The following is a 26,845-nucleotide window of genomic DNA, read 5'->3' as shown; positions in this document are numbered from 1 at the left end:
GAATGAGATTTGATTGGGAATATAGCCTTGTAATCAGTCATGCTATAATCATAGTGGGCTCATTTAGTCACAAAAGCATTCGACTCGCTTGGATCCAAGGTGATACAGCAGATGCTCGCTGCAGGATTGCCATTCCTGTCTTGATATCACGTTCATGTACAAACATAACCCTTGACAAACTCCACAATGCTAGACATGCTGTCATTGTGTTAGAAGGAATTGATGATGCTCCTTTGTGCCTTTACTATATCACTTGTTCTACTCTTAGAGATAGCCTGATGTCTTCGCCACCCGCACGTCATATCCACCTCCTCCGCCCGAATGTAGACGAAATACTTCCTTGTGCCCTGTGAGACATTCTCTTCACGTGTGTCATCTGTGCAAAATATACTACAATCAATCTCAGTCATTGCCACGCCACGCAATTCAGATTTTGAATACCCCGCACCGAAGAGGTATAAAAGGACCAGCAGATGAGCTTTGAACACAAGATTGAAGATTCCTAATATCTTTTTATCCTTTGCTATACCACCATAAGCTAGCTCCAAACTAGTAGCTGGCAAGCATTTTACATTCCATTCTCGATCTTACATTATCTACCTATATCACTCAGAATGGCATCAAACAACCACAATGATAGCCAGGGCCAAATCCCGAATACCAGCAAAGAAAACACCATCATTCTTCCCTTCACTCAGAACCCCAATATTTCAAACTATATCACCGGATCATCGGGTCCTAAACGAGAGGACACGTCTCCGCAGAAGTCGTGGAAGCCGACTTTTGATCGCCAACATAGCTGGAGTAACGAGGACCTCAAGCACCAGCTGCAAGAACGACTGCATTGGTCGGAAAAGGGAAAGGAGATGGGGTTCACGGAAGCGCATAGTGGGGATTAGAATGGTTCGAAACAGCATCTAGTGCTGCGATGATCGTCCTTTGATGCAGGGTTATAACACATGGTGGGACCTTGGGAAGTGGGGGGTTTGGGGGCAATGAATGATGGACTTTCAAATTGAGAATCACGAGAGGTTGAAATTGTAATTGTAATTGAAATTGAACTTGAGAATGAAATAACGATAACGAGAAAGGGGTTCTTAAGAGATAAATGGAAGATAAAAAGAAAAAGTAACTGCGTGAAGTACAAGCAAGAAGTTATCGCACAAGTGTCGGGTGGATAAATGGATAAGCAATAAAAGTCCGCCTTCACCTCCGCTCCGCCTTTGACCTTTGGGACCTTTAGACCCTCGACCTGCTCTCCTAGCTTCATTTCACTTCAAAGCTTTGAGCTTTGCCCTGTTCTCTTATCTTTTCTTTTTCCCCCAATGTGGCATTCAAGTCACTTATGCGCTTTCCTCTCGGACATTCAGAAAGGACCCCACGATTGAGCCCTGTGATACACAGCCATGGATCGCCAACGTAAAAGTACGATCTACTGCACCTCACCTTGGAGATATTGACTAACGTTTGAATTCTTTATTTCAGGGGAGCTTCGCGACCTGAACGAGCGAGCCTGGGCAGGCGAATCTGGTAAAATCCTATCTGCCTCCCTTTATGACGAAATATCATTATAGCCCACCTTTGGGGTGATTCTAACGACTTGCAACCAGATGTATTCTCCACTAGCAAGTCCCTTGACTCGGCGCTCAAAAAGAACACTGCCTTCATCAAACGTCTACGCACCGGCATCAGTGCCTCCGCCCTTTCCACTTTCCTCGCTGACATCCGCACGCTCTCGCTCCACAAGTACCTTTCCGAGATCATCTCCGCCTGCTACGAAGGCCTCTGCAAGCTCAAATCACCTGGAGAAATCGCCGCTGGAGTGGAGGTCGTGAGTGCGCTGCACCAGCGTTTCGGACCCTGGGAATTTACACGGCAGATCGGCTGGCTGCTGGGCCGGGGACTGAGCACACCGGACAAAGCGCAGCTCAAGGCGCTCAGCCAGGAAATCCGCGAACGCGAAGAGAAAGACCGTCTGTCTCGGCACCGAGTTCTTCTCCGCGTGGTTACAGAGCTTTGGCTGGTCAATGTGCTGAAGACTCTCGATGACGTCGAGCGACCCGAGGAACTGGGTGCAAAGGGCAAAGAGGGAGCAGTTGGCATTGGGAACAAGCCGTCAGATGCGCCGCTGAAAGCCAAGACTCCCGCTGCCGGCGCGAAGGACCAGGATAAACAGGCCGACCCATTCCCATTGGAGGTCCTGAAGGAATTGCTCGGTCACGACCGTGATCATACGAACCTTCCCCTTGCAGTCTTGTTTGTGAAGAGTTTCAGCTGGGATATCGTCGGCTCGAAGCTTGCCGAAGATGGCAGGAAAACCGTCGAGCCGGATGGCGCTACTACGACCTCTGCCGCGGACCCGCAGACTACGGAGACTGATGGGGATGCCCACTCGGAGACCGACTTGCCCCTGACCCCGGAGAAGACTCAACAGCGCTTTAGGAATATTTTGAACCGGTACCTTGAGGATGTCAAGGCTCACGTGGTTCGAGATCAGAGAGCGCTAGCACAGCAAAATCGCCGTAATGCCGAAGCATACGTGAAGAGTGGCGAGATCTTCGAGGACCGCCAGGCCAATTTCGAGAAGCAGTCCAAGGTCCTCGAGAAGCTTGTGGCCAATACCCAGGTGCTGTGTGAGGCTTTGGGAACCGACATGCCCGATCTAGCCGAGAAGGAACCCACCGATGCCTCTGCTAGTGGTGGGATTGGCCTTGTGAAGACCACTGATTACCTGCGAGGCCAAGGCGAGGGTGCCGGGATTTGGGAAGATGAGGAGGAAAGACGCTTCTATGAGAATCTGGTCGATCTGAAGGGCAAGGTGCCTGCGGTCTTGCTTGAGGACGGTAAAAAGAAGAAGAGCGAAGGCGAGGAGTCGGGTAAAAAGAAGCCAGATGGCGAAACCGCCGACTCTGCCGAGCCTTCGGACGAGAAATCTACTGCGGAGGCTGATGACCAGTCAACTGCCATTGCCAGCAAGACCGTGGGTGCCCAGGTGGACTCCCTTCTTGCCAAACTTCCCGAGTTGCAAACCAAAGATCAAGTCGACCAGTTTGCCCTGGATTTCTGTTGGGTCAACTCTAAAGCATCACGAAACAGACTAGTAAAAGCTGTGTCGGACATCCCTAAGGGTCGCATTGATCTTTTGCCTCTGTATTCTCGCTTAGTGGCAACGCTTGGACAGTACCTGCCAGATATTCCACAGGGACTGACCACGTACCTCGATGAAGAGTTCCGAAGCCTGCAGCGGCGCAAGTCTAAGGAATTCCTCGGTCAAGTACGCATGAGCAATGTTCGCTACCTAGCTGAATTGACTAAGTTTGGTGTCGTTCCGGAGCACATCATCTTCCATTGTTTCAAGGTTTCGCTTGACGAGTTTTCGCGCATGAACATTGAAATTATCGGCCATTTGCTGGAGAACTGCGGCCGTTACCTTCTGCGCAACCCCGATTCATCACCCCGGATGGCTTCTTTCCTCGAGACTTTGAGTCGCAAGAAGACCGTGCAACATCTGGCCCAGCAGGAGCGGATGGTTATCGAAAATGCCATCTACTATGTTGACCCGCCCCCACGTCCAGCGATCCAGCAGAAGGAACGTACGCCCATGGAGCAGTACATCCGCCGGCTAATCTATCTCGATATGAACAAGCGGAATTACACCAAGATCTTGAAATCCATCCGCAAACTTCATTGGGAGGAGCGAGAGGTCGTTGATATTCTGGAACGTGTGTTCAGCAAACCGGTCAAGGTGAAATATGGTAGCATCCACCTTTTGGCAATTCTTGTCAGTGCTTTGTACCGGTACCACCAGGATTTCGTCATTGGCATCGTCGACAACGTCCTGGAGCAGGTCACGCTTGGCCTCGAGCAGAACGATTTCAAGTTTAACCAGAAGCGTATTGCGGAAATCAAATACCTAGGTGAGCTCTACAACTATAAGATGATTGATTCCCCCGTGATCTTCGATACGCTGTACCGCATTATCACCTTTGGCCATGAAGGTGGTACCCCGGCCCCTGGAAAGATCAGTATGCTGGACTTGCCAGACGACTACTTCCGCTTGCGCTTGGCATGCACTCTTCTTGACACGTGTGGTCATTGTTTTGACCGTGGATCTGCGAAAAAGAAACTGGATTTCTTCCTTGCTTTCTTCCAGTACTACTTATTTACCAAGGATCCACTGCCCATGGATGTCGACTTCCTCGTCCAGGATACGTACCACTCTATTCGCCCGCAGTGGAAGCTTGCCACCGATGGTGAAGAAGCCACCCGGATTTTCAGCGAAGCTGTTGCCCTGAACTACAACGTTCAGGATTCCGAGAGACCAGTTGAAGCCGACGAAGAAGATGTAGAGAGTAGCTCTTCTGACGAGGACCTTGAGGAGGATGCTATTCCCGAAATAGATGAAGACCAGGAATCCAGCGATGAGGCCGAAGTAGGTCCCCCATCTTGTCTCCATGAAGTACGCCCCATTAACCCGTTTTACCCGTCGAAGGCGTCTGGACCCAATCCAGAGGCAAATTACGACAGCGATAGCGAGTCCGAGGACGAACAAATTGTTGTCACCAGACAGGAAGAGGAGCGAGACCCAGTAACCGAAGCTGAATTTGATCGAGAATTCGAGAAGATGATGGCTGAGAGCATGGACTCGAGACGGTTCGAACGTAAAACTGTCTTCGATATCCCTCTTCCCATGAAACGCCCCCGCGAAAACATGCCCAGCCCTGAGCCAGTCCCAGCAGAACCAGTTGCGCCCAAGACAATGGCCTTTTCCCTGATGACAAAGAAGGGAAACAAGCAACAGGTTGGACTTTCCATTCAAATCCGCAATATCCTGCAAATTGCTAATCATATCTAGACCCGCACCATTGATCTCCCGTCGGACTCGACCTTTGCTATTGCCATGCGGAGCCAGCAACAAGCCGATCGGGAAGAACAGCAGCGCATCAAGAACCTGGTCCTGAACTACGAGGCGTCGACCGAACCCGAACCCACTGAGAGTGAGCAGTATCCCCTGGTTAACCGGAAGAACTTCGAACTGAGATATCCCAAAGCAGCAACCCAAGAAAAGCGCACCCCCACTGGCCAGCGAATGGATAAAGCCGGCGCGAACCGGTCCGCCTTCCGTTCCCGCAAACTCCAGCTCAGCGACGTCAATTGGTAATGAATGCTGCTACTATCTGGACCGAGGTCCATATCCCATATCTTCACTTGACACAGTAGCCAGCACCCTTCCCGTGAAGGTTGCCATCCCGCCATGGAACAATTCTCGTCTCTGCACTGCCCAGTGTGAACAATCTCTTGGTTCAACCCAATGAGCTTATCTGTGGTATACGTCGCACACAACGCGAGTATGCAATGCCGTATGAGTATGACCTGGAATCCGTTCTTGCTAATGGAATATACCCCGTCGCGAATGCCATCGAAATGCATGCGCCCTTGTTGCTGCCCGGGATCCTTCTTTTATTACTTCGCATCTGGACTGGCTCCTGAGCTGGCCGGAGAGCTCGATGTCGCATACAAAATCCTGAATCCCGATATGGTCGCCAACCATCAATCACCTGGCGAAAGACATCACCACTTTGCTATCCTCTTCTGAAGATCGTACAGTCTTCGATCTAGGGGTGATGGGAATCAAATGGCTCGGAGAACTAGAATCAATCAGACTGGATGGATACACAAATATGAATGCTATGCCGTGGATGTATCTCTTAGCCATAATATCTATTGTGTAGCAGTAGTAACCAATGTAACGGATTTCGTTGTACCAAGAAAACGACATAACATGGGATTGTTTGCATAAAGTAAAGGTTTTGCCCTCTTTGCTCTCTTTATTATCAAGGGTTATACAGACTTTGTATGCATTTAAAAGAACATCCAAACACATGTCGGTGTGTTCTTACATATAATCTTTCTTATATCACCCTTAACCAAGTAGATCGGATTTATAGAGTCCTACGTCGTCAGGGACAGAGGCCGCATGAGCGCCCGACTATTCTTGTGTTGAGCTAAATGCCTTTCTATGGCTAAAATATATGGCTAAAATGTAGCTAGACTCGCCTGACTTGTTTTGCTAAACGGCAAATTACCTCACTAGCGTGCTAACAGATCATGAAAATAACCACCGCTCGAATAGTTTGATCTAATGATACTTGTTTCGGTCCGAGAGATCTGTGTTCTCAAGGTACACCTCGATCTAAAGAACGAGCCCCGTTAGCTGTATTCACATTGGTAAACCCTTAAATCGAAAATAAAGTAACGCACCTTGTTGGTCATCTTTGAATCAACATCCTTGCAACATAGACAAGCAGCAAGACCCAAGATGCCGAAGGCCATCGATACCATAGCCACCACACTAGAAGAAATCATTAGAAACTGCTTCTTTCCCTCCCTGTTTCTTCCCGAGAGCGCGGGTAAGCACTGTGTATGATTATGTGTACGTACAAGATCGCTTTGCAGTAGGCTTGGCTAAGAGCCGCCTCTGCTGCCACCACCACGGCAGGAGTATATGATTTCATTGCAGCGGCACCTTGAGATACCACAGCCATTAGATCTGGAATCTTGGAATCTGGGAGTCCTGCGGAGATGGCAGCGGAGGGGACATATATAGCTGTGTACTTTGCCAATGTGTTACTGTAGACTGTTTGGTAGATTGAGGTCGCAACTGGGGGCGAGGATTAGCATGATCAAACACGACAGAACAGTATGAGTAGCCAAAATAGACAAGGACATACCAGCCCCAGCAGCAAAGCGAATGCACCCCGAGATCCCACCACTAACACCAAGATTCTTATGCTCAACGCCCATCTGTGTAATAGCAATACTCAAATAAAGAGCCCACCCAAACCCAGCCTGAGAGAGAAAGATGAAAGCAATCATAGTACCCTGATTAGTCGGTGTAACAATACCAAGCAACGAGCCAAAAACAACCATAACAAATACCGACCCGGTAAGCTGCCAGTGCCAATGCCGCAGCGTACTACCAAAGCAAGTGAGAAGGATAGCACCGAAGAAGATAGCGAATCCCTGCGGCAACGACAGAATAACAGAGTACTTCCAGTCCGCACCGCCGTTCGTATAAAACACTGTGATCATCTGCGGCCATAGAATGCTAGACGAGTAATAGAACATATTGACGACGCCAAGTGCAATTACAGGCGCTGTGAAGTCGCGACCTAGCGAGCTGGCGAAGATATAGGTGGGTGTTAGCGGATACTTCAGCTTGCCGAAGGTCTCCCACAGCGCGAAGCAGATGAGCACAGCCGCGCCGACGACTAGTGGGGCGACGACGTGAACGTCGTTTGAGTCATAGACACCAGCCCATACAATGCCCATTAGGAAGGGGACTGCACCGCCGATGAAGAGGAAGGCGCCGAGGTAGTCTAAGGATTTGAAGGCTTCTTTGTATGAGATGCCGAGGCTGGGTTGTGCGGTTAGCTTGATTGGTTTCACTGGGCATGGGGTTAGGGGCTTACGGGTGCTTGGGTGGGTGATAGAGGAATAATAGACCAAAAAATGATAGACCTTGGAAAATGGCTACACCCCAGAAGTTCCAAGCCCAGGTTCCGAGCTCGTAGCCATAGCGGGCTGTCACTGGTGCAACAATTACCGCTATGTAGACCGTGAAATCGGCGATCACGACTCCGATGTGTCGCCATTTATTGGGTAGGAGTTCTGGCAGGGCGAATGCAGCCATCTATATTGTGGATGGTCTTTTAGCTGAACAACTCAGAAAGGTATGAGTATAAATCGATTTGGGGGTCATACCTGACAGTTTGCACCGCCAAAACCGGATATAACGAGCCCGGCAATGACTTGGTTGGTACTCTTGGCTGATGCTACCACAATATGACCGATGAAGCACACCTAGAGGAATGTTAAGTAAGACATGCTATTTATCGAGTCGCGGTGATAAAATTTACCAGATTGCCCAAAACTAAGAACCAGCGTCGACCTAAAAGATCGGTGTTTGGGCCACTGTGAAGTTTGATTAGTATTGAATGAGATATCGGTGTTTCAGAAGCATACAAGATCAGGAAAGCGCAGGTGATCGAGATAGTCCAAGCCTGTAATTGGATCAGTTCTTTCCATTAAATCTTGGGAACAATCTTTACGCACTGGAACAAACCATATATATCCAGTCGGGTCACCCATATCAGTAGAGATCATGGTGCCAATTGCTGACACGACTGGGATAGGCCAGAAAGAGAGGCCATAACCACAAGAAAGAATCTATATGCACAATTAGCATGCACAAAATAGTTGACCTGTCATATACATACCGAAGAGACGATCCACGTCTTTAAAGTGACAACCGGTTCAGTTGATTCATTAGAAACAGTCGAAGGTGAGCTTGGGGTCTCCATTGGAGAACCAGCCTGCACCGAATCCTTTTCTGTGTCCCCAGCCATGCTGCAATTTAGGAATGCAAGGAATAGAAAGGGGGGAATGTAAAGAGAAACAATTTTAACAATAAACTTCTACTATAATTCAATCATATGAAGAGAGGGGCTTTTAGTTCCCAACGGCTCAGGATCGTCTCACGCTAACATCCACTACAATATGAGGACAAAATCTCCGAGAATCGAGGCGTACAACATACGCCGAGATCCAGTAGGCTTTCCGCAGACTTCCGTTTTTCCTTTTGCAATTGAAGTGGTTTCTTCCCCATTAACTATCAAACAATCCCGTCTCAGCTTATATGATGGGCTCACAAATTGAAACCCGGGTTGCTATCATCGCAGGGGCCACTGTCAGTACAATCAAACCGACTATACATGACCCGCTACCAGTTACTGACCAAAGTTCCGTTACAGTCTGGCATGGGAATTGACCTCGCCAAGAACCTCTGCGCAAAAGGCTGGAAGGTCGCATGTGTAGGTCGGCGCCACGCGGCTGGTGACGCCCTCATGAAAGACCTACCGCGGGATAGAGCGCACTTCTTTGCAGCAGATGTCTCCAACTATGGAGAGTATGCGAGTGTATTCGGCAAAGTGCATCGGCTCTGGGGGCGTATTGATGCGTTATGTGCCAATGCCGGTATTGTCGATACGTCTTCCATCTACATCTACGACTCGAAGAACAACAGTGTGGACAACATACCGTCGGCACCGGATCTGTCCCCTGTGGACATAAACTACAAGGGCGTTGTGTATGGTACCCAGCTGGCAATCCATTTCATGCGCCATAACCCGCAGCCAGGTGGTCGCATTGTCGTCACGGGTAGTATTGGCGCAGTCTTCCCCCATGAGTCGTATCCGGTATACTGTGGCTCCAAGGCTGCAGTGAACCACTTCATCCGTGGCGTTGCGCCATTACTGAAGCAAAAGGAGAATATTTTTATCAATTGTGTCATGCCGGGGATTGTGAGCACGCCCATTGTGCCACCCGAGATGATTGCTGCTGTCACTCCGGAATGGTAAGATCTTGTTGTTACCCTTGAGCAGCAACGCGGAATACTGACATCACCTTGCATTTAGTCTCACTCCTGTGCAGACCATTCTCGAAGGCTATGAAACCTTTTTAGAAGACTGGACTGGCATGACAGGTGAGCTATTAGAGTGCTCAGCCGACAAGTTGATCTACTACCAGATGCCCGAACCCGGAAATGGTAATATCACAAAGCGGGCTGTCACAGTCTGGGAGCCACTATTCCGCATCATGCATGGCGAAGACTCTGGGCTGCAGGATGCTATCCAGTGAGCAAAGGGGTGGGNGGGGGGGGGGGGGGGGGGGGGGTGAAGTCCAACCCATGACTACTGCCCTAACTAGTTTAGTGTCATAAAAAAAATACAATAGGCTCCACCACCAGCACGGTCTGTGACGATCTTCGCCCTTGAGATCAATCAACCAAGCGAGCCAATAATATATTTATTTCTGATGTTGCATTCGTATTATTCCGGGAAACAGGGTTGTTCTCTTCCGCGTGGGTCTCTAACGGCGTACGTAGTACGGAGTATGGAGTAAAATGTGATCTATCATCTATCAGATGGTCTATTTTGTTTCTGGTTAATTGCGCTGCCGCTTGTGGCCCCAGCCAAGATTGAAATCCACTATTTTCGGTACTCCATACTGGCCCGTGTCTTTCCCGCTTGAACGCTCTGCTCGTGACTTGGCCCCCATGCAACGGTGATGTGCGAGTAACTCCACAAGGAAGTGGCGCTTTTCCCGGACGGCCCGTCAGTGTTATGTATGGGTGAAAAGTATGTACAACACACAAACCACCCGAGAGTCGATATGTCGAGTTTAACCTCGCTTCACTACTTGATTGGCCCAAGCAACAGCAAAGAATAAATCCGGACTGCAACTTAGAAATAGTGTAGGTTATAATTTGTCGATTTGATAAACATCCCTGCAACTTAAAAGTGGAGTAGGGAGTGCACTCTCGTTTATATACCCTTGTTTCTCGATGGGGCCATGGGAAACTTCTGTTCTGCGGAGTTTCCCATTTCTCTGACGGTATTTCACCGAAATTTGTCCCATTTTGCTCTCATCATGTAACTCCGGATGATCTCAATAATGAAATTTTAACTAAGAGGTGTATGCCAAGCTGAAAAAAGAAGGACGGCAGACAAGCCCGAAGAAACTCTAAAGATCGCAACGAGAATCATTATCTATTGCAGGGACCGAAACGATCTAACAATAATGCTCATAACTTGTGCCTAAAAATGGCCCTGATGATCCTACGCTCCCACCAGCTAACCATTCAGGACAGCACCCAGCTGATTCTCGACTACCGTTGCCTCCATAACCTCACGCATCCCTTCATCACAAAAGGCATGCTGATCCCGGAAATAAAACCCACTATCCGAAATTTCCACTGCAACTCCGTATAGCTTTTCCAGGGGTAAGTGTCTTCCGGGAGTATCAGTTAATCCCCGGCCCGCGGGTTCGCCGCCATCCACGAGCTGGAGCACAAGCCGGGCGATCGTTTCCACATCGATGAACCGGCCAGGCGGGAAACTGTCCCAGGCCGTCGAGTCGACAAGATTGGTGCGCACAATTCCTGGGCAGATGGCGTTGACGCGGATTCCACTTGCGCGGAAGTGTTGCGATATCGATCGCATGAATCCCACTACGCCGACTGGGTTATGTTAGTGTTGGTCGTTTGAGCAGAACGAAAAACAAAATCGTAGTTGATACGAGGTATGAGCTGTGCGATCGTAGTAATGGTCGATAGGTCAAATGATCATCATATGATTTTACAATAGTACGTGGGGAGGGGCAACAGGGGATATTGTACCGTGAATAATAAGGGGGTGGGGGACTCACATTTGGCCGCAGAGTACAGCGGCGAATAGGAAGATGGATACAACCCACCACAACTAGCAGTCATAACCAAGCTTGAGTCTCGGCCCATGTGAGGCGAGTGACGGAAATAATGCTGGGCCAGGTAAGCCGTGAAGATGACGCCCTTCAAATCAGCGTCAATCGAAAGCAGGTCTGGCTCCGGCGGTGGGAACACATCCCTGTTGTTCTCTGCTTGTGGTGTGGAGTAGAAATTGGTACGCTCAATGACACCTGCGTTCGCGAATACAAAGTCCAGCTTCCTGTGTTGTTGGAACATGCTCTGAAACGCAGCTGCAAGGTCGCTGTATTTGGTCACATTAGCGTGATGGAATGTCGTCCGGGGTAGGTCGTTTGCTGTACGGGCTCCGTGCTCTGAGTTGATATCGAGGATGTGGATTTCCCAGTCATTACGCAAGGATAGGGCGTTGGCTACGGCCTGGCCCATTCCGCTGGCTGTGAATTGGTTGGGTTTAGCTTGATTTTGAATGCATAGGTCTGCTGTGGGGGTTCATCACACCTCCTCCTGTGATCAATGCGACTTTGGGCATTCTTCTTAGATTCTTAAAATTTCTGGGTTGGAGTGTGATGTGTTGCAAGCCGGCTGCTTGGAGCAACTATTATATCATTTGTAGGTTCTTCTTATGGCCGTGTAACGATAAATCCTTACCGGGTATGATTGTATTCTTAGCCATCAAAATATCCACAGCTGGGATACTTATTTCTTGAACTGATAATCCCCAATATTGCTAGTCTGGGTAATCCCCGGGCCCCTGAAACAGCCAGGTCTATTCTTTTTCAATTAAAATTTGCTTTCTGGCAGATTTACTGCTGGGATTTTTATTTTTCACAGCTGAGGTCACAGAGGTTGTTCAATCATTTATTGAATTCTATGGTCATGGTTGTAGAGTCGAGATCTAAAAGGATAGCCGTGTGTCTGATGCTTCAGTTAAGAAGTCAAAGCTCTTTAGACTTCACATACCAGTCCTTTGGCGTGGGTCAATAACCCCTAGTCTAGACCCGTAACAAAATTAGGGCTATGCAAAGTATGTTGCGTTAAAGAAAAAATCAGATTCTTGTGGGGAGTAGAAATCCTGTCAAATGCTCTATAATCCTTTTCGGGAATCTTCCCCGTTGCCTATGTTACATAAGCCCGGTGGAAAATCCCTGTATATTGTATGTGTCCCTAATTATCGTCATCGTGTACCAGAGTGGATTGCAGAGTACATGGAACGAAAATATCGATCCCTCATCGACAGTACTTTGTACTAGTAAAAAGTTCCTCGTGTTTGGTGGACTGAACAGCATAGAGATCTATCCTACAACAGTCTGTCTGCTAGAACTTTGGTCTGACATCGAAGTAGATCAAGACAAAGATACCTGGCGAGTATTCGCGTTGCAGCAAGAATTTGAAGGTGATAGATCCAGTTGATCGCACCACTGCTTGTGGTTAATTGATACTAATACCGGAGATCATTTCTCCATACAAAACAGCGTGTGTTTAAGATAAGCTATTGCTTAAGATTGCCTTTTTCACGAACAGGCGTTGTCATTCTTCTTGATATTCACCATGTCCGCTGCAGCCTTGACAATTGAAACTTTCACTGAATATGGAATTGGCATGATCTTTCTCTTAGTCCGACTATATGCCCGGCTTCACATAGGAGGCATTCGCGGGCTTCGGCTGGATGATGTTTTTGCCGTTTCTGCCATGGTATGTTCTTTTTATTCAGTCTTTGTTGGATTTGGTTTTTAACAAGGCCATGACAGATATTTTGGACCATGCAGACTGTTATAATCCATCTTCTGGGTAAATAATAAGAAATGATGACCAATGGGAATTCTTTTTCACAACACAGCTAACGTTCAAATAGGGGTGTATGGCAACAACATTGGGTTAAACGAGAAAACAGCTATGCTTGTCCCAGACAGCAAAATCTCTGATATGATCATCGGATCGAAGCTGGCTTTCATGAACTGGATATGGTATATTTGCTATATTTGGTGCCTAAAGGGTGTTCTTATTTGCCTTTACTGGAAACTAACGTATGTCAATATCCCACCCATCAACGGTCTATGTGATTATTGAGCATATCTAAAGTTTCACAGACAAGGGACTTGGCACCGTCACCTAGTTACAGCAGCTGCATCATTCTGCCTGATTACATGGTTGATTTGCCTATTGACACACATCTGCATCTGCAGGCCAGTTGAGCGAAATTGGCAGATCAAACCCTACACAGGAGGCAAGTCTCGACAGTCAGCTTTACCCGACAACCCTCGGCTAACCAAAACAGACAACTGCACTCTCCGCGAGCCTCTTTACATTGTCATCGCCGTCTTCAACGTAATGCAAGTCACCCCCAAGAGGCCCCAAATTCCAGAATCTAATCCTAACATCATGATCAGGTCCGATGCCTGCATAATCCTGATCCCAATACCAATCCTCGCCAAACTCCAAATCCCACTCCAACGCAAAATAATTTTGGTAATGATGTTCTCCTCGGGTGTCTTCATTATGATCTGCACAATTCTGCGTGCCTACTACTCGTTATCATCAATCACGAACCTCGGCACTGCACTCGGCTGGGCGGACCGCGAATGCTTCGTCGCAGCCATCGTCGTCTCCCTACCCGGCATCAAACCGCTCTTCCGTAACACACGCTGGCTGGGATCGACCAACCGCAAAAATTCCAAGAGCCCCTACTACAACAGCGATGGGTACAATGGGGCTGGGTCGAACTCTGGAAAGACGAAGACGTTTGTTTCATCGCGGTCTCGGAAAAGTGGCGGGTTTCAGTTGGATAGTGTGCTGAATACAAATAAGGGGAATCCCATTTCCGAGGCGGGGAGTGAGGAGTATATTCTTGAAGGAAATCTGGGCGTGGCAGCTGGTACTGGGAATCGAGATCCAATGGCTATTCGTGTTACGACGGAGTATACCCTTGAGCATGAGCATGGGATGTCGGATCAGATGAGGTCTTAAAAGGTGTAATTTAATCATGTTTGTATAAGTAAATGTCTGATTGCGAAGGGCCATAGTTAGGATATGTCCTATCTTAAATTGTTGCTCACTAAGATCGGACTATTGTAAAATGTTCCAAATCCAATTTCTTCAATTGGGGAAGAGCTATATACGCTGATTGAGGCATCGGGGTTCGATCCCATATTGACGTCCTTGCACAGAGCCCCTCTTTCCCGAACTCCTCCTCCGCATTCCCGTCACCTACCCTACAGTAGTGCCTGTCTATATATAATTAAATTACTTAAAAGTACAGAGCTAAAATATATAAATAATATAAGTCAAAAGGTTAAGGATTCTACTTACTAAAATTGCCCGTGGGCGTCTAGGGTAGTGCCCGTCTATAGGCATGCCTGCGGTGGGTATTGCCCGCTTACTTAAAGCCTATCGGCAATGCCTAATAGCACTCTTGGCGCTCCTATGGGACCAAATGGTGAGGGTTGGCAAGGTCTAAATGATTCCTAGGGGTGGGGTATGAGGGATTTAGGAACGCCAGTCGAGATCCCGGGAGCACCCAGGGACCCGGGATCACTCCATGTTGTCTGTAGCTGTAGTAGGAGATAGGCACGGCCGAGAAGACTGTCGCCGATAACATACCCAGTACATTCTTAATGAAATGATTGTAAAAGATCACGGCGTCGTGTGCTGCCACGTTGTTGTAATCTCTATACGAAGGGTAGAGGGGCAGTGGACAGCCTGTGAACATAGGCCAATGATTGATGGCTTGACAAATCAATTTCTTATCATCGGACTTCGGAATGATCTTTACGTTGCTATCACCCACCACACTGCAATTGGTTTGCGGTCAAATATCGCGCCCGACGGCTAGGCTTTTACCATCTCATTGTGCAAATCTCTCCCCCGCAAAGCAGCAACGATGGAAATGCCACCCAATTCTCAGGGCCCCGAATCTGTGCGAGCCGGAACCAAAAAGCCGACAATTTGTCCATACTGTACACGCCGATTCGGTCGGTACGAACATCTCGAACGGCACATCAGAATTCGTACGTTGAGCTGCCACAAGACAAGAAGGAATTAGAGATGAAAGAAAGAAACGAGAGATTACAACTTGTTGGAAGCGTATAATAACTAGAAAAATCTTTAGACACAAACGAAAAACCATATAAATGTAGCTGCGGTGCTTCTTTTGGCCGGCGAGACCTATTGAAGCGGCACCAACTCCAGCATCCGTCCACCCACACACATCCAACGCAGATAAAACCTCCTATAACTCTCCGCAACTCCCAGGTTACTGAACCAGGAGTGGAGAAACCACTTTCAGGACAAATTGGGGACCAACTTTGGGGAGAATATCCTGTTCACCAGGAGGGAGGTTTAATCGAGTCGATAGGGGCATTGGAGCAAAGCCAACTTGACCATGGCCATTTTGAAGGTGTGTATCATGGAATAAGCCATAAAATTCTACTCTCTATGATAGATTGCTTATTGATGTTCTTCAAAGATCGTCCCTTGGATGCACAGGATATGCTGATGCTTCAAGATTTGGAAGCTTTCAGCCAAAACATGGGCCTCAACCTCGATTGGTCACTGCCTTCTGAGCCGAGTGTTGTGCAAATATTCACCGGTGAAAGGAATCTCAATTCAGTCCCGACACCCTCAACTGCCTCTTGCTCTCAGGACAAAGTTGATTCGCCTCACTCTCTCAGCAAACTTCCATCTGAGAGAGACTATATTAGTAAGAACCCCAGCTCTCTATTGGACCTCCATTGATAGTCGAGAAATTCTAAGATTTTATGTTCAAATGTTCAGCGGAATTCTGCGTTTTAACAATGCCAATCTTGGCGGTTACTGAAGCACATCGTATTCGTCTTCTTTTCGCGCTTCGAAAATCCCGGGGTGGTGCAACAGACACTCTGCCTCCTCTTCCTTCTTGTCACTCATTAACAAGATTCTTGAATGGGTACTTCGATGGCTTCTACCCTCACATACCTGTAATGCATATCCCAACAATGAGTGTTGAAAATTCTGAGCCAGAGCTCCTCTTGGCTATGGCAGCACTTGGCGCGCAATACAGACATGAAAATCGAAAATCTATCGTGCTATTTTATGCCGCGAAAGACATCTTCGAATATAAAGCACGCAAGACAAATATGACGTCAATGGACATGAGCTATCCATCGGGCCCGAATAGCCAAGCTTGCAGTTTTTCACACTCAGAACCAAACACAGATTACAGCAGTGGGAAAATCACAAGGTTGATAAATGAGGCACGCTGCGCACTTCATCTCATTGCCTTTGCAACTTGGCAAAGTGAACGAAACATTGTCCGCGAAGCATTCAGCCTCAAAGCTTTTTAGCAACATGCGTCAGAGAGTGCGGACTGCAGGAGTTGAATTCCAATACAGCTATGGATTGGCAATCATGGATTCAAAATGAATCTCAGCGGAGAGTCAAGTTCTTCTCTTTCGTAATTTTGAACTTACACTCCATAGCTTTTAACTCACCGCCCATCTTGCTGAGTGATGAAATCAATTTGCGCCTGCCTTGCACCTGCATCGAGTGGATAGCGCCAAATCCCACCAAATGGTCAATTTTTCGTGGCACAAATCATCAAGAGCAGATGCACCTTCAAGACGCCTTGTTATATGTGACAAGGCATCCCCAGGATCCTCATGGATTGCCTTCGCAGCCCATACCGTCCCCCTTGGCGAATTATATTATCCTCCACGCTCTTCTCCAGCGAATTTCGCTTACATACCAAGCCTTCGGGTCATATAACACAAATAATCATACGCTTTTGAATAGCCAAAAAGATAGCATTTGGTACGTGTGTCTATGGAACCTGCCTTGAGCCAAACCCACATGTCAATAGCAACGCGCTCCGTGCATGGACAGGCTTTTGGCAACGGACTCCTGAGTCAAGTCTTGATCCTCGCAACCCAAACGGCCCTGTTCCGTTCACTTCAGCAGCGCTTCTTGGTCTTGCGTATGTTCGCCTTGCTTTCGACATCGGACCTTACAGGATAGCTTCTTGTCAAGACGCAAAGCAAGTTGCGGACCGATTTCTCAAGCTTCCGCTACCATCGCCGAGCCCCTATCTCCTTCCGGCAATATTGCATGCCACACATGCTCTCAGCATACCGATCAAGCTCGGTATCAAATTCATAGCGAAAAGTCATGCTTTTGTTTGGAGCGTGCAACATTCTCTTTGCGGGTTAGAATTTGCTATTTGCACAAACAAATGGCTGTCTTATTTATCAGATTGTCAAAAGACCCGATCTCTCAGTGGTACGTTCTCAGCCCTAGCACTTAACATCTGCTCGTCTGACTTAGCCGCTTAGAACACGAGAATCGTTTAGTCGGCTGGATTGATGAAATAGTCGAAGAAGGGCGGACTTCATGGGATGACGAACTATGGACTCGACCATCGCCATCATCCAATACTGCTTATTTGGCTTTCGCTGTTGTCAAATTATGGGCTCTTCTCATTAAGCGAAATGCGCAATGGCCGATATTGAAAATCATCGGAGATGGTCTTGAGTTGTATGCTAGCAGTTGCGAGACCCAAGGTCTTGAGAGTAGTTGGAGGTAATGGAGAGCACATTACTGTGGCTCTGCCTGGGTGACACTGAGATGCGCTTTCACACCGATCAAAGGCTAGCGGGCTGGTTAGAAGGGTATGACGGATTGGAAAGCTAAACTACAAGCGCGATTTTGCGGACTAACATACGGAGGAATGAATGTCAGACTCCGGAAATGCACCTGACGATGGCTCTTTGGGGGATTATCGCCAACCACTAGTTAATGAGAGGGTGGCTATGTATGGCTTAGTCACAGTTGGTCCATCGAAATCATGAAGGGCTGTGCTGCTCCCCTGCGATTGAACAATCTATCAAACAATCTATCTGCCGGATCAACAAATTGGGTCATTGGAGTCCTCGGGAAAATTACTAAGAGCTTCGCCATCTGATATCGCCATTGGAGATAAGAAGAAAGTAGCCTGTGGTATTCCCCACAACGAGCATGACGTGTTGTATTCTTCTCCATAATGCCAAGACACCTCCAAACACCGCTCCATGATGCTGATAGAATGTTAGAAAATTCCTAACATTATTTAAAAGTTCATTATCTTCCTCTCAATACAAACAATCCGTCACATTCGTCTTCATTATTCATTACAAGCCATCAGTTGCCTTTTGAAAAATGTCTAATTTCACATATATCAACGAGAAAGGTGCCGGCGAGAAGCATAGTGACATTGGCCACTATTCCCAGGCTGTCATTCTTCCTGGAAATATTGTCAAGTGCTCAGGTCAGGGTGGCTGGACCTCCACAGGTGCTCTTGATGCGAATGATTTCAAGCGTCAGATCGATTTGGCTTTCGATAATGTCGATCGAGTTCTCCAGGCCGCAGGTCTGAAGGGTTGGGAGGATGTCTATCTGCTCCGATCTTACCACGTCGACATTGGCGCCTCTTGGGAATATACCGTCGAGAAGTTGCGGGCTCGCATTCCTGGCCACCGCTCTGTTTGGACCGCCATTGCCGTGCCCCGCCTTGCTTTCCCCCAGATGTTGATCGAGCTTGAGGTTGAGGCCTACAACCCGCGCGGCTCCAACCTGTGAATGAGACTCCCATCGTACTGTGAGTGAAGGCTTGGTATGAGTTTTCTCTTGACAGACGTACTGTGACTGATGCCATTTCATTGTATAGAAACACTCGAAAAATCCTATGGTCTCCTGGATGAGCCCAATTGACGTAATTTATGTCATGCCATGATTATTGGCCGCTGAGGCGTGTTGTGATTTGAGGCTGGTGCAGGTCAAGAGACAGAAGCCGCACCATCAGAAATAACTCCCGGGGTGTCTAGACGAATAATAAAAACTGATAACGTGTGTTGAACTTAAGCATCAATTGAATTCTGCCTTATTAATTTTCGAAGTGTTATCGCTTGTAGGATAGCCAGACGATCACTGCCCGAAACCGGAACCAAAGAAAAAGAACGTTTGCATTAGATGACAGGGAAAACTTGACCAGGTGAGGGGAAGATAGAAAGACAGCCTGAGAACGGATCATACTGAGTTAGTTTGTTTGCGACAACTTTCAGCAGAGATGAATATTTTCCATCTACAACTATGATTCTCAGTAGCAACTTACCTTCATTTTCTGTGGACCCAGTGTCCTTTCTCTTTTCCTGGCGTAACTAAGCTGGACATGCTACAACGTGAATCTCCCCTGACTGGGAATGCATGTGAGATTTGAGAAGCGGTTGGGAGTACTCCCATCTGTAAATAGCACCGACTTCGCCGAAAATTAACTGAGTCGCTAGCAACATGTAGTAGAAATCTTCCACTGCCTACCCCGAAATCGTCCCATGAGGCTAAATAATTCTGCGAGTCATCCCAATTGCTCCACCACGATTGATGAAAATTCGGCCGAGATAGAGCGAGTTTCTTTTACGGCCATACAACCCATGATAACAGCATTTCCATTTTCATGAATAGTGTCAGGAGAGGACTACGTCGAAGTGCATGGTGAATGTGAGATGCTTGATTGAGTAGTGAGTTGTAGAAGCTAAGCTACAGAGAGACTATGAAATCTGACAAATAGTTTCCTGAATCTTCTTCGTTTGATCATTCGATAGAGAGCCATATATATAGCAATATAATGCTGAAGTAATATAACATCAAAACCGCATATCCTAGTCAAAATACTCATTACAGATAGTCAGGAATTCAACGCACTACATATACAACCAACTGGGTATCGTCGACCTTCTCAACGAATACTGTACATCCACATCAATCCAGATCGGCTCCGCCTGCACCAAAGCAACACGGAAATTATTTCATTCAGCAGTTTTGTGTTGAATGAGAAGTATATCAGACATCTCAGTTCCTGGATCATGCCGGAAAGGGTACTGTAACTACGGGAGAAGCAGACAGTTTTGGAATGAGATTAGGTACATACCTCTTCAAAAGTATTTTCATTTCCACGGGTTCGCTTCCAAAATATATATTACTTACTCTCTAGATAGCGCCACTATTATATTATCTATAATAATCTAATTAGATATTAAATGAACACATTGAGCAAGTATCAGACTCTCCAAATTTATCTCCAACTGAGCATTAGAGTTTGGGGGTGGAGGTGGCACTAGATATTAAAAATTAAAAAAAGATACAAAAAAGTGTAGATTATTAAGATAAAGTAACTTTAAGAAAGACCAATAGAGCTAATAGGTAACTTCTGTGGGTCATAGGTCGGTCCACAATATGATGGCCTAGAATATACCGCGCCCGCTCCTCCTTCTAATCTACACATATTCCCGAAGTTTAGCCATTAGTTGAGATATGGCCCAAGATATAAATATATGATATTACTAGTTAGATCAAGCATCGTTGATTAGCTATCAAAAGTCCACATTAAACCTACAGCCAATATATCGCAATGTCACTCAACATTGAGAAGCTCTTGACTGAGCTTACAATCGACGAGAAGATTAGCCTTGTTACCGGTAGGGACTTCTGGCACACGGCCAACATTGATCGCCTGCAAATTCCATCAATACGGATGTCAGATGGGCCTAATGGTGTTCGAGGAACGAAATTATTCAATGGCGTTCCAGCAGCGTGCTTTCCATGTGGTATGCGTGCTTTTGATTTATTCTCGCTTTAATCATCGGAAAGGTGAAGTAACTTTTTGATCATTAGGAACCGCAATCGGTGCAACTTGGGATGTGAAGCTTGCCCGAAAAGTAGGAGAGTTGCAAGGAAAAGAAGCCATCGTAAAAGGGGTTGCCGTTATTCTCGGACCAACAGTGAATATGCAGCGATCTCCACTCGGCGGTCGAGGCTTTGAGTCCTTCGGTGAAGATCCGATCTTATCAGGCACGATCGGTGCTGCGACCGTGAACGGAATTCAGTCGACTGGTGTATCTGCTGCCATCAAACACCTTGTGTGCAATGATCAAGAAGATCAAAGGCAATTGGTTGACAGCATTGTTACTGAGAGGGCTCTCCGAGAAATCTATTTACTGCCTTTTCAAATCGCACAACGAGATGCTGGTCCAAAGTGCTATATGACTGCATATAACCGCTTGAATGGTCTACACTGCAGCGAGAACCCTGGTTTAATCCAGCAAATCCTTCGCGAGGAATGGGGCTTTGATGGACTCGTGGTATCAGACTGGTAGGTATTGTATCACCAAAATGCAGGATATAAGACTAACATTGGATTCTCAATTAGGTTTGGAACCTACTCTACATCTGAGGCCCTGAAGGCCGGGTTAGATTTGGAGATGCCGGGGCCATCTCTCCTTCGTGGTGGGCTGATCATGCGAGCATTGACTTGCGGCAAGCTATTGCCACATGAGCTCGATGCCCGGGTCCGTGAAGTGCTGAAGTTGGTGAATCACGCAATGGCATTGGGACTTCAGGAGAATGCACCTGAGCGGACCATTGACACCCTTGAAACAGCAGAATTGCTCCGAACGGTGGCCTCGTCAGCCATAGTTCTGCTGAAGAACGACAATAACATCCTTCCTTTCAACACACAAAAGACCACGGCAGTGATTGGGCCAAACGCTGCGTTGGCCGCTTACTGTGGAGGTGGTTCAGCTGCTCTTTTCCCATATCATGCAGTTTCTCCTTTGGAAGGCATCCGGAGCCAGACAAAGTCATGTCAGTATACCCTGGGATCCCCGGGATGGAAACGACTGCCTTTGCTTTCAGACCTATTCCGAAGTGCAAATGGCTTGGTTGGCCTTGACATGGTTGTCTATCTTGAGGATCCATCTATCCGCAACAGGAGCCCGGTGGATCATATCCACGTTAGCAACTCTGAGGTGTTTTTAATGGACTACAAGAACCCCAAAATCCATGGTTACCTCTACTACGCCGATTTTTCTGGAACATTGACTCCTGAAGCTTCTGGCCAATATGAGTTCAGCATCACTGTTGCGGGAACTGCTAAGCTTTATGTCGATGGGTATTGCGTTGTCGATAATGCCACTAAGCAGACCAGAGGGGATAGCTTTTTTGGAACAGGCACGACTGAGGAGATTGGGTCAATTTGGCTCCAGGCCGGGAAGACTTACAGCATTCATGCTGAAATGGGGACCGATCCGACAATCACATTTCAACGTCCTGGTGCCAGCGGTTTCGGCGCCGGTGGAGTTCGCTTTGGAGCGGCTAAAAAGATTTCCCTCGAAGAGGAGATCGAAAAAGCGGTTACCATGGCGGGGAGTGTGGATCAGGTTGTTCTCTGTGTTGGCCTGAATGGCGATTGGGAAAGCGAAGGCGCTGACCGACAGAACATGGATCTGCCACCAGGAACAGAAGAGCTTATTGAGGCTGTGCTTCAAGCAAATTCAAATACGGCCATTTTGATGCAATCCGGAACACCAGTCACAATGCCCTGGATTGATAAGGCACAAGCACTGCTTCAAGCTTGGTATGGGGGAAATGAAACCGGCCATGCTATTGCTGACGTGATTTTTGGTGCCGTCAACCCTAGCGGAAAGCTGCCTTTAACTTTTCCAGCTCGCATTGAGGACAATCCTGCATTTGTCAATTTTCGCAGTGAAGCCAATCGAGTGATATACGGCGAAGATGTTTATGTGGGCTATCGTTGGTATGAGTACTGCGACAAACAGGTGCTTTTCCCTTTCGGCCATGGCCTGAGTTACACGACATTTGAGATATCTTCGCTGTCGCTTGACTGTGATCAGGACGAAATTTATGTCTCAGTTGATCTCAAGAACACAGGCAACAAGGATGGAGCACATGTTGTGCAGATTTACGTCTCGCCACCACAGTCTAGAGTTAACCGACCGCGAAAAGAGCTCAAGGGATTTTCGAAGACATTCTTGCGGCATAACTCACAGCAGAAAGTTTTGATCAACATCAATCGAAAGTACGCAACTAGTTACTGGGATGAAACTCGTCATTCTTGGATCGAAGAAGAAGGAGAATATACTATCTACGCTGGAGATTCCAGTGTGTCTACTCCTTTGAGCGTGAAGCTCCACGTTGCTAGTACGTCTTGGTGGTCGGGACTATGACCATTGCGATTAACTTTGCTTTGTGAACACCATGGAATACCGGCTGAAGTGCCTCGCTCACAGTCATCGTGTCAAATATAGTTTACTCCATCAAACGCATGTTGATGTGGTTACTGAATGATGAAAAATACGTGTTTTATGGCCTTTACGTTACAGCTCGTATTTAGTGAGACAATGAGAATAAGATGGACTATCTCAAAATGCAATACTGTAGAGCCCTAGAAGGGGCCGGATCACATCCACACGCCCCTTAAATATATTATGATGGAGACTTCACACAATTATCATGAGCAGTACGGGTGTTAGCCTGGGTATGGAACACAATTAAGATACGTAGTTGTCAATAAGCCGAATGTCACAAAAGGTCTCTGCAAAGTCCGTCAAATGGAATCAGGTCGACCCGTAGCTCCTGTATCATAGTGGAGTCGGATAGTCCTCCAGTTCTTCCCCAATGGGGCCAAGTCTACTACAAAAGTCAGGCGAAAAGTGACCATCGGACCATAAGAACCCAAATCAGACTTATTACTTTACTACGAGACTAGATAGCTATACTCAACAAGTATCAATCTCTTGCAATTTTCAATACTTAACAACACATTCGGTTTCAGGAGGCTTGGACCGACGTTGCTGTGCTTGGCCAGTCTGTTCGACATTGAAGCCCGTCTACCATTTTATACATGGCTCTTGCTCATAATTTGATCTTTGACAACAGTTATCTCATCCCCCTTCACAATTTGAACCACAGCAACTGCATCAATTTGTTCCCTATCAAAGATTTGTTCGATTTCTTCCAAAGACAGACCATTAGTCTCAGGAAGGCAAAACCAGATGATCAGTGCACATGTAATCGGTGTGAAAATGAAGACTGCGGTTTCAGATGTTAGCACGCCACTGTCAAGTATTGGAATACTCTTTTGACTGACCAAGATAATACTTCCATCCCACAGAGGCGAACGCTACAGAGGCAGAGCCGGTAAAGATAAGAGTAGCGGTGAATAGACCTGTCACCGAAACTGCCAACCCTGGAGCCCTAAGCCATGTCGGGAAAATCTCAGAGCTATAAACACTAGAGGACAATTAGGTTAGCACAATCGCGGAAGAACTGCAACAAAGGATTTCGTAAAGATATTCTCACTAGCAAGCTGAGGATTAAAGAGCATAATCATTAGTAAACTGTTCAATCATAATCCAGAATAAGAGCATTAGCCAAAAACATACAGGCATCCATTCCACCAGCGAATAAGGTGATGAAGAGGAACAAGAAAAACACCCCGAGGCCATTGCCTATAGCATTGGAGGTGCCAGCAAATCTAGCGACCATAGCTGCTTCGCCAGAAAGTGCAAAGGCAGCACCGACCTAAGAAAACATAATTTTAGTTGCATGGCTTTGATGGTGTTAAAGAAACAAGGAAGATGCTTCGCTCACAAGCCCAAAACACATCAGCTTAATGCGCCCAATCCGATCCAGTAGCATCGCGTTGACCCAGTTCATAAACGCTGCCCAACTAGTGTAGACACTGAGCAGTAACAGTGACTTCCAGCCGGTGATTCCTAACCCCTTGTATAAGGTGACTTGGTAATTATTGATAACCTTTTCATGTGTTCAGCCATTATTCATTTCCGGAGGTACTGGAAGTGAACTTACCAATACACCACTGGATTTGGCAGCAAAGACAACAAAGAATCCAGTAGCTAGGCGACGCATGATCGATTTGTTGGAGACGAGAGACCTCCATGTCATAGTCTTTGCACGGTCCAGCTCGACTCGGGCACAGATGGTCTGATACTCCTGCTCGGCTAATGTGTCTGCTGAGTCATTATTGTTCTTGTGCAGCTTGCAGAGTATCTCGCGGCCTTCCTTGAGCCTTCCATACAAAATGAGCCACCTTGGGGACTCGGGGATCCAAGGTGACCCCAAAAGGAGAATGAGAGGGGCAACTGCTTGCAAGCCAACGCACAGCCTCCACTGAATATCGGGGTTTGGTTCAAAATAGCATCCGAGTCCCACCCAGCTCGCTCCAGCCTTTGGAAAAGAGAAGATTAGTTAGACTATACAATATAATGAAATAAATGAGTCGACCTACATATCCCGTCACAAGGAGGAAGGCATGGAAGCCAACAAGCTGACCCCGAGAGTTGGCTGGAGAGACCTCAGAATGATACAGCGGACACACTGCATCCATCATGCCAGCACTGAAAACAATCAACATTTTTTCTTTGACAAGCACTGTTGTGATGAGAGGAGCCTAGTGGAAACATACCAAAAACCCTGCAGGGCCCTGCCGAAAAGGAACATACCCATGTTAACCGATGCGGTGCTGACAATTGTCGCAGCCAGGGACATGACACAGATGATCTGGATTGCAATCTTTCTTCCAACTTTGTTTGCTAGATAACCAAGGCTCAATGCACCAATGCGTGAAGTATATCCCACGCGACGTCTATCTTTCCTTGGCGACTATATTGCCGTGATCCTTAGATTATCCTTTCTGGGTGTAGATATCAATAACCTTATCAAAAACTTCATTACAACCCTCATCACTAATTGGTCCCACATGTCCCCCATAGATTAGGATTTGGGTTGGCACAAGGGGTGGGTACTGCCAAGACAATCGAAAAATTGGCCCGAAGCAGCGTTTTGCCGGGGGTGAGCGAGATTCCGTAGGGTGTGTACAAATATGACCATATAATACCATGGCCATTACTGGGATAGGCGTAAAAAATCCCCGATAGGCGTTCCCATCTACGTCCTTATCACTTGTGGAGGTATATCGTGGAGGTGGTTTCGTGGAGGTGGTTTCGTGGAGGTGGTTTCGTGGAGGTGGTTTCATGGAGGTGCCAAGAGGAGACTCTACTGCTGGCCTTATGCATACACTAGCAATAGATAGTTATCTAGTTTTTGTTTCAATTTCTTGACACCGGAGTAGTGTTAAGCCTTGTGTTAGAAGGTCACGTGACCGCCACTGTTTGCTCCCAGTACTTTAGTCTTAGCATATAGATAGTTTCTCTCTCTCTCTACGCATCAAGAGATTTCCAGTTACATCTACATCTTTATCATAGATCTCTAGTATCTCTAACAGGTTATAAGCCTTGTGTTTTCGAGTCCTCTGCATTACTATACAGACTCGAAACCCTGGTTTTCCTCCTATTAGTATACTACGTCGTACTACCCTACTGTGGAACCTCTATAGTCTCGTTTTAACCCTATAAATCAGAGTTTTTATTACCTAATCGTAGACTTCGGCAGAACCCATTTTGGGTCGGAGTCTCTGACCCAAAACCCAACCCATTAGGTTTTAGGTTCCGCCCTCTATAACCCAACCTAACCCAAAACCCAATGGGTTAAACCCAATAACCTAATAATAACCCATTTAAACCTATTTTTGCATAAAAGATAGGTCTTAGCGTTTATAATAATACTAAGTTATTCAAATAAATTACTATTTTTTACAGCTGTTCTGGTTTGTTTATCAAATATTACTATATTATCACAATATTAAGTTAGAAAATTTATATA

General features: G+C 46.9%; 8 protein-coding genes across 8 annotated transcripts; 5 read left to right on the top strand and 3 right to left on the bottom strand.

The window, feature by feature from the left end:
- Positions 1-614: 614 nt before the first annotated feature.
- Positions 615-5,161, top strand: PEX2_032390 (regulator of nonsense transcripts 2; the record flags this gene model as incomplete). The annotated part of the gene is made up of 4 exons (XM_016740514.1): positions 615-888; positions 1,486-1,530; positions 1,611-4,801; positions 4,856-5,161. 4 exons carry the CDS (start codon positions 615-617, stop codon positions 5,159-5,161), a joined length of 3,816 nt encoding a protein of 1,271 aa, XP_016594202.1.
- A 978-nt stretch (positions 5,162-6,139) lies between these two features.
- Positions 6,140-8,408, bottom strand: PEX2_032380 (Major facilitator superfamily domain, general substrate transporter; the record flags this gene model as incomplete). The annotated part of the gene is made up of 10 exons (XM_016740513.1): positions 6,140-6,193; positions 6,262-6,352; positions 6,442-6,661; positions 6,732-7,417; positions 7,473-7,693; positions 7,765-7,863; positions 7,920-7,974; positions 8,026-8,063; positions 8,116-8,229; positions 8,280-8,408. 10 exons carry the CDS (start codon positions 8,406-8,408, stop codon positions 6,140-6,142), a joined length of 1,707 nt encoding a protein of 568 aa, XP_016594201.1.
- A 366-nt stretch (positions 8,409-8,774) lies between these two features.
- PEX2_032370 (Short-chain dehydrogenase/reductase SDR) lies at positions 8,775-9,699 on the top strand (the record flags this gene model as incomplete). The annotated part of the gene is made up of 2 exons (XM_016740512.1): positions 8,775-9,415; positions 9,477-9,699. 2 exons carry the CDS (start codon positions 8,775-8,777, stop codon positions 9,697-9,699), a joined length of 864 nt encoding a protein of 287 aa, XP_016594200.1.
- A 995-nt stretch (positions 9,700-10,694) lies between these two features.
- Positions 10,695-11,731, bottom strand: PEX2_032360 (Short-chain dehydrogenase/reductase SDR; the record flags this gene model as incomplete). The annotated part of the gene is made up of 2 exons (XM_016740511.1): positions 10,695-11,080; positions 11,269-11,731. The coding sequence occupies 2 exons, from the start codon at positions 11,729-11,731 to the stop codon at positions 10,695-10,697; spliced, it is 849 nt and encodes a 282-aa protein (XP_016594199.1).
- A 1,122-nt stretch (positions 11,732-12,853) lies between these two features.
- On the top strand, positions 12,854-14,269 carry PEX2_032350 (uncharacterized protein; the record flags this gene model as incomplete). The annotated part of the gene is made up of 4 exons (XM_016740510.1): positions 12,854-12,997; positions 13,054-13,093; positions 13,158-13,269; positions 13,489-14,269. The coding sequence occupies 4 exons, from the start codon at positions 12,854-12,856 to the stop codon at positions 14,267-14,269; spliced, it is 1,077 nt and encodes a 358-aa protein (XP_016594198.1).
- Positions 14,270-18,469: 4,200 nt separating this feature from the next.
- On the top strand, positions 18,470-18,889 carry PEX2_032340 (YjgF/Yer057p/UK114 family; the record flags this gene model as incomplete). Its single annotated transcript, XM_016740509.1, has 1 exon — positions 18,470-18,889. The coding sequence occupies one exon, from the start codon at positions 18,470-18,472 to the stop codon at positions 18,887-18,889; it is 420 nt and encodes a 139-aa protein (XP_016594197.1).
- A 1,825-nt stretch (positions 18,890-20,714) lies between these two features.
- On the top strand, positions 20,715-23,328 carry PEX2_032330 (beta-glucosidase; the record flags this gene model as incomplete). The annotated part of the gene is made up of 3 exons (XM_016740508.1): positions 20,715-20,910; positions 20,978-21,455; positions 21,513-23,328. 3 exons carry the CDS (start codon positions 20,715-20,717, stop codon positions 23,326-23,328), a joined length of 2,490 nt encoding a protein of 829 aa, XP_016594196.1.
- A 671-nt stretch (positions 23,329-23,999) lies between these two features.
- Positions 24,000-25,672, bottom strand: PEX2_032320 (Major facilitator superfamily domain, general substrate transporter; the record flags this gene model as incomplete). Its single annotated transcript, XM_016740507.1, has 8 exons — positions 24,000-24,193; positions 24,252-24,394; positions 24,464-24,470; positions 24,547-24,685; positions 24,755-24,919; positions 24,974-25,351; positions 25,413-25,555; positions 25,627-25,672. The coding sequence occupies 8 exons, from the start codon at positions 25,670-25,672 to the stop codon at positions 24,000-24,002; spliced, it is 1,215 nt and encodes a 404-aa protein (XP_016594195.1).
- Positions 25,673-26,845: the final 1,173 nt, after the last annotated feature.

The sequence above is a fragment of the Penicillium expansum genome (assembly GCF_000769745.1).
Source record: "Penicillium expansum strain MD-8 chromosome Unknown contig94, whole genome shotgun sequence".
NCBI lineage: Eukaryota > Fungi > Ascomycota > Eurotiomycetes > Eurotiales > Aspergillaceae > Penicillium > Penicillium expansum.
The sequence above is the reverse complement of the archived record's forward strand: the minus strand, read 5'-3'. Positions and strand labels throughout refer to the sequence as shown.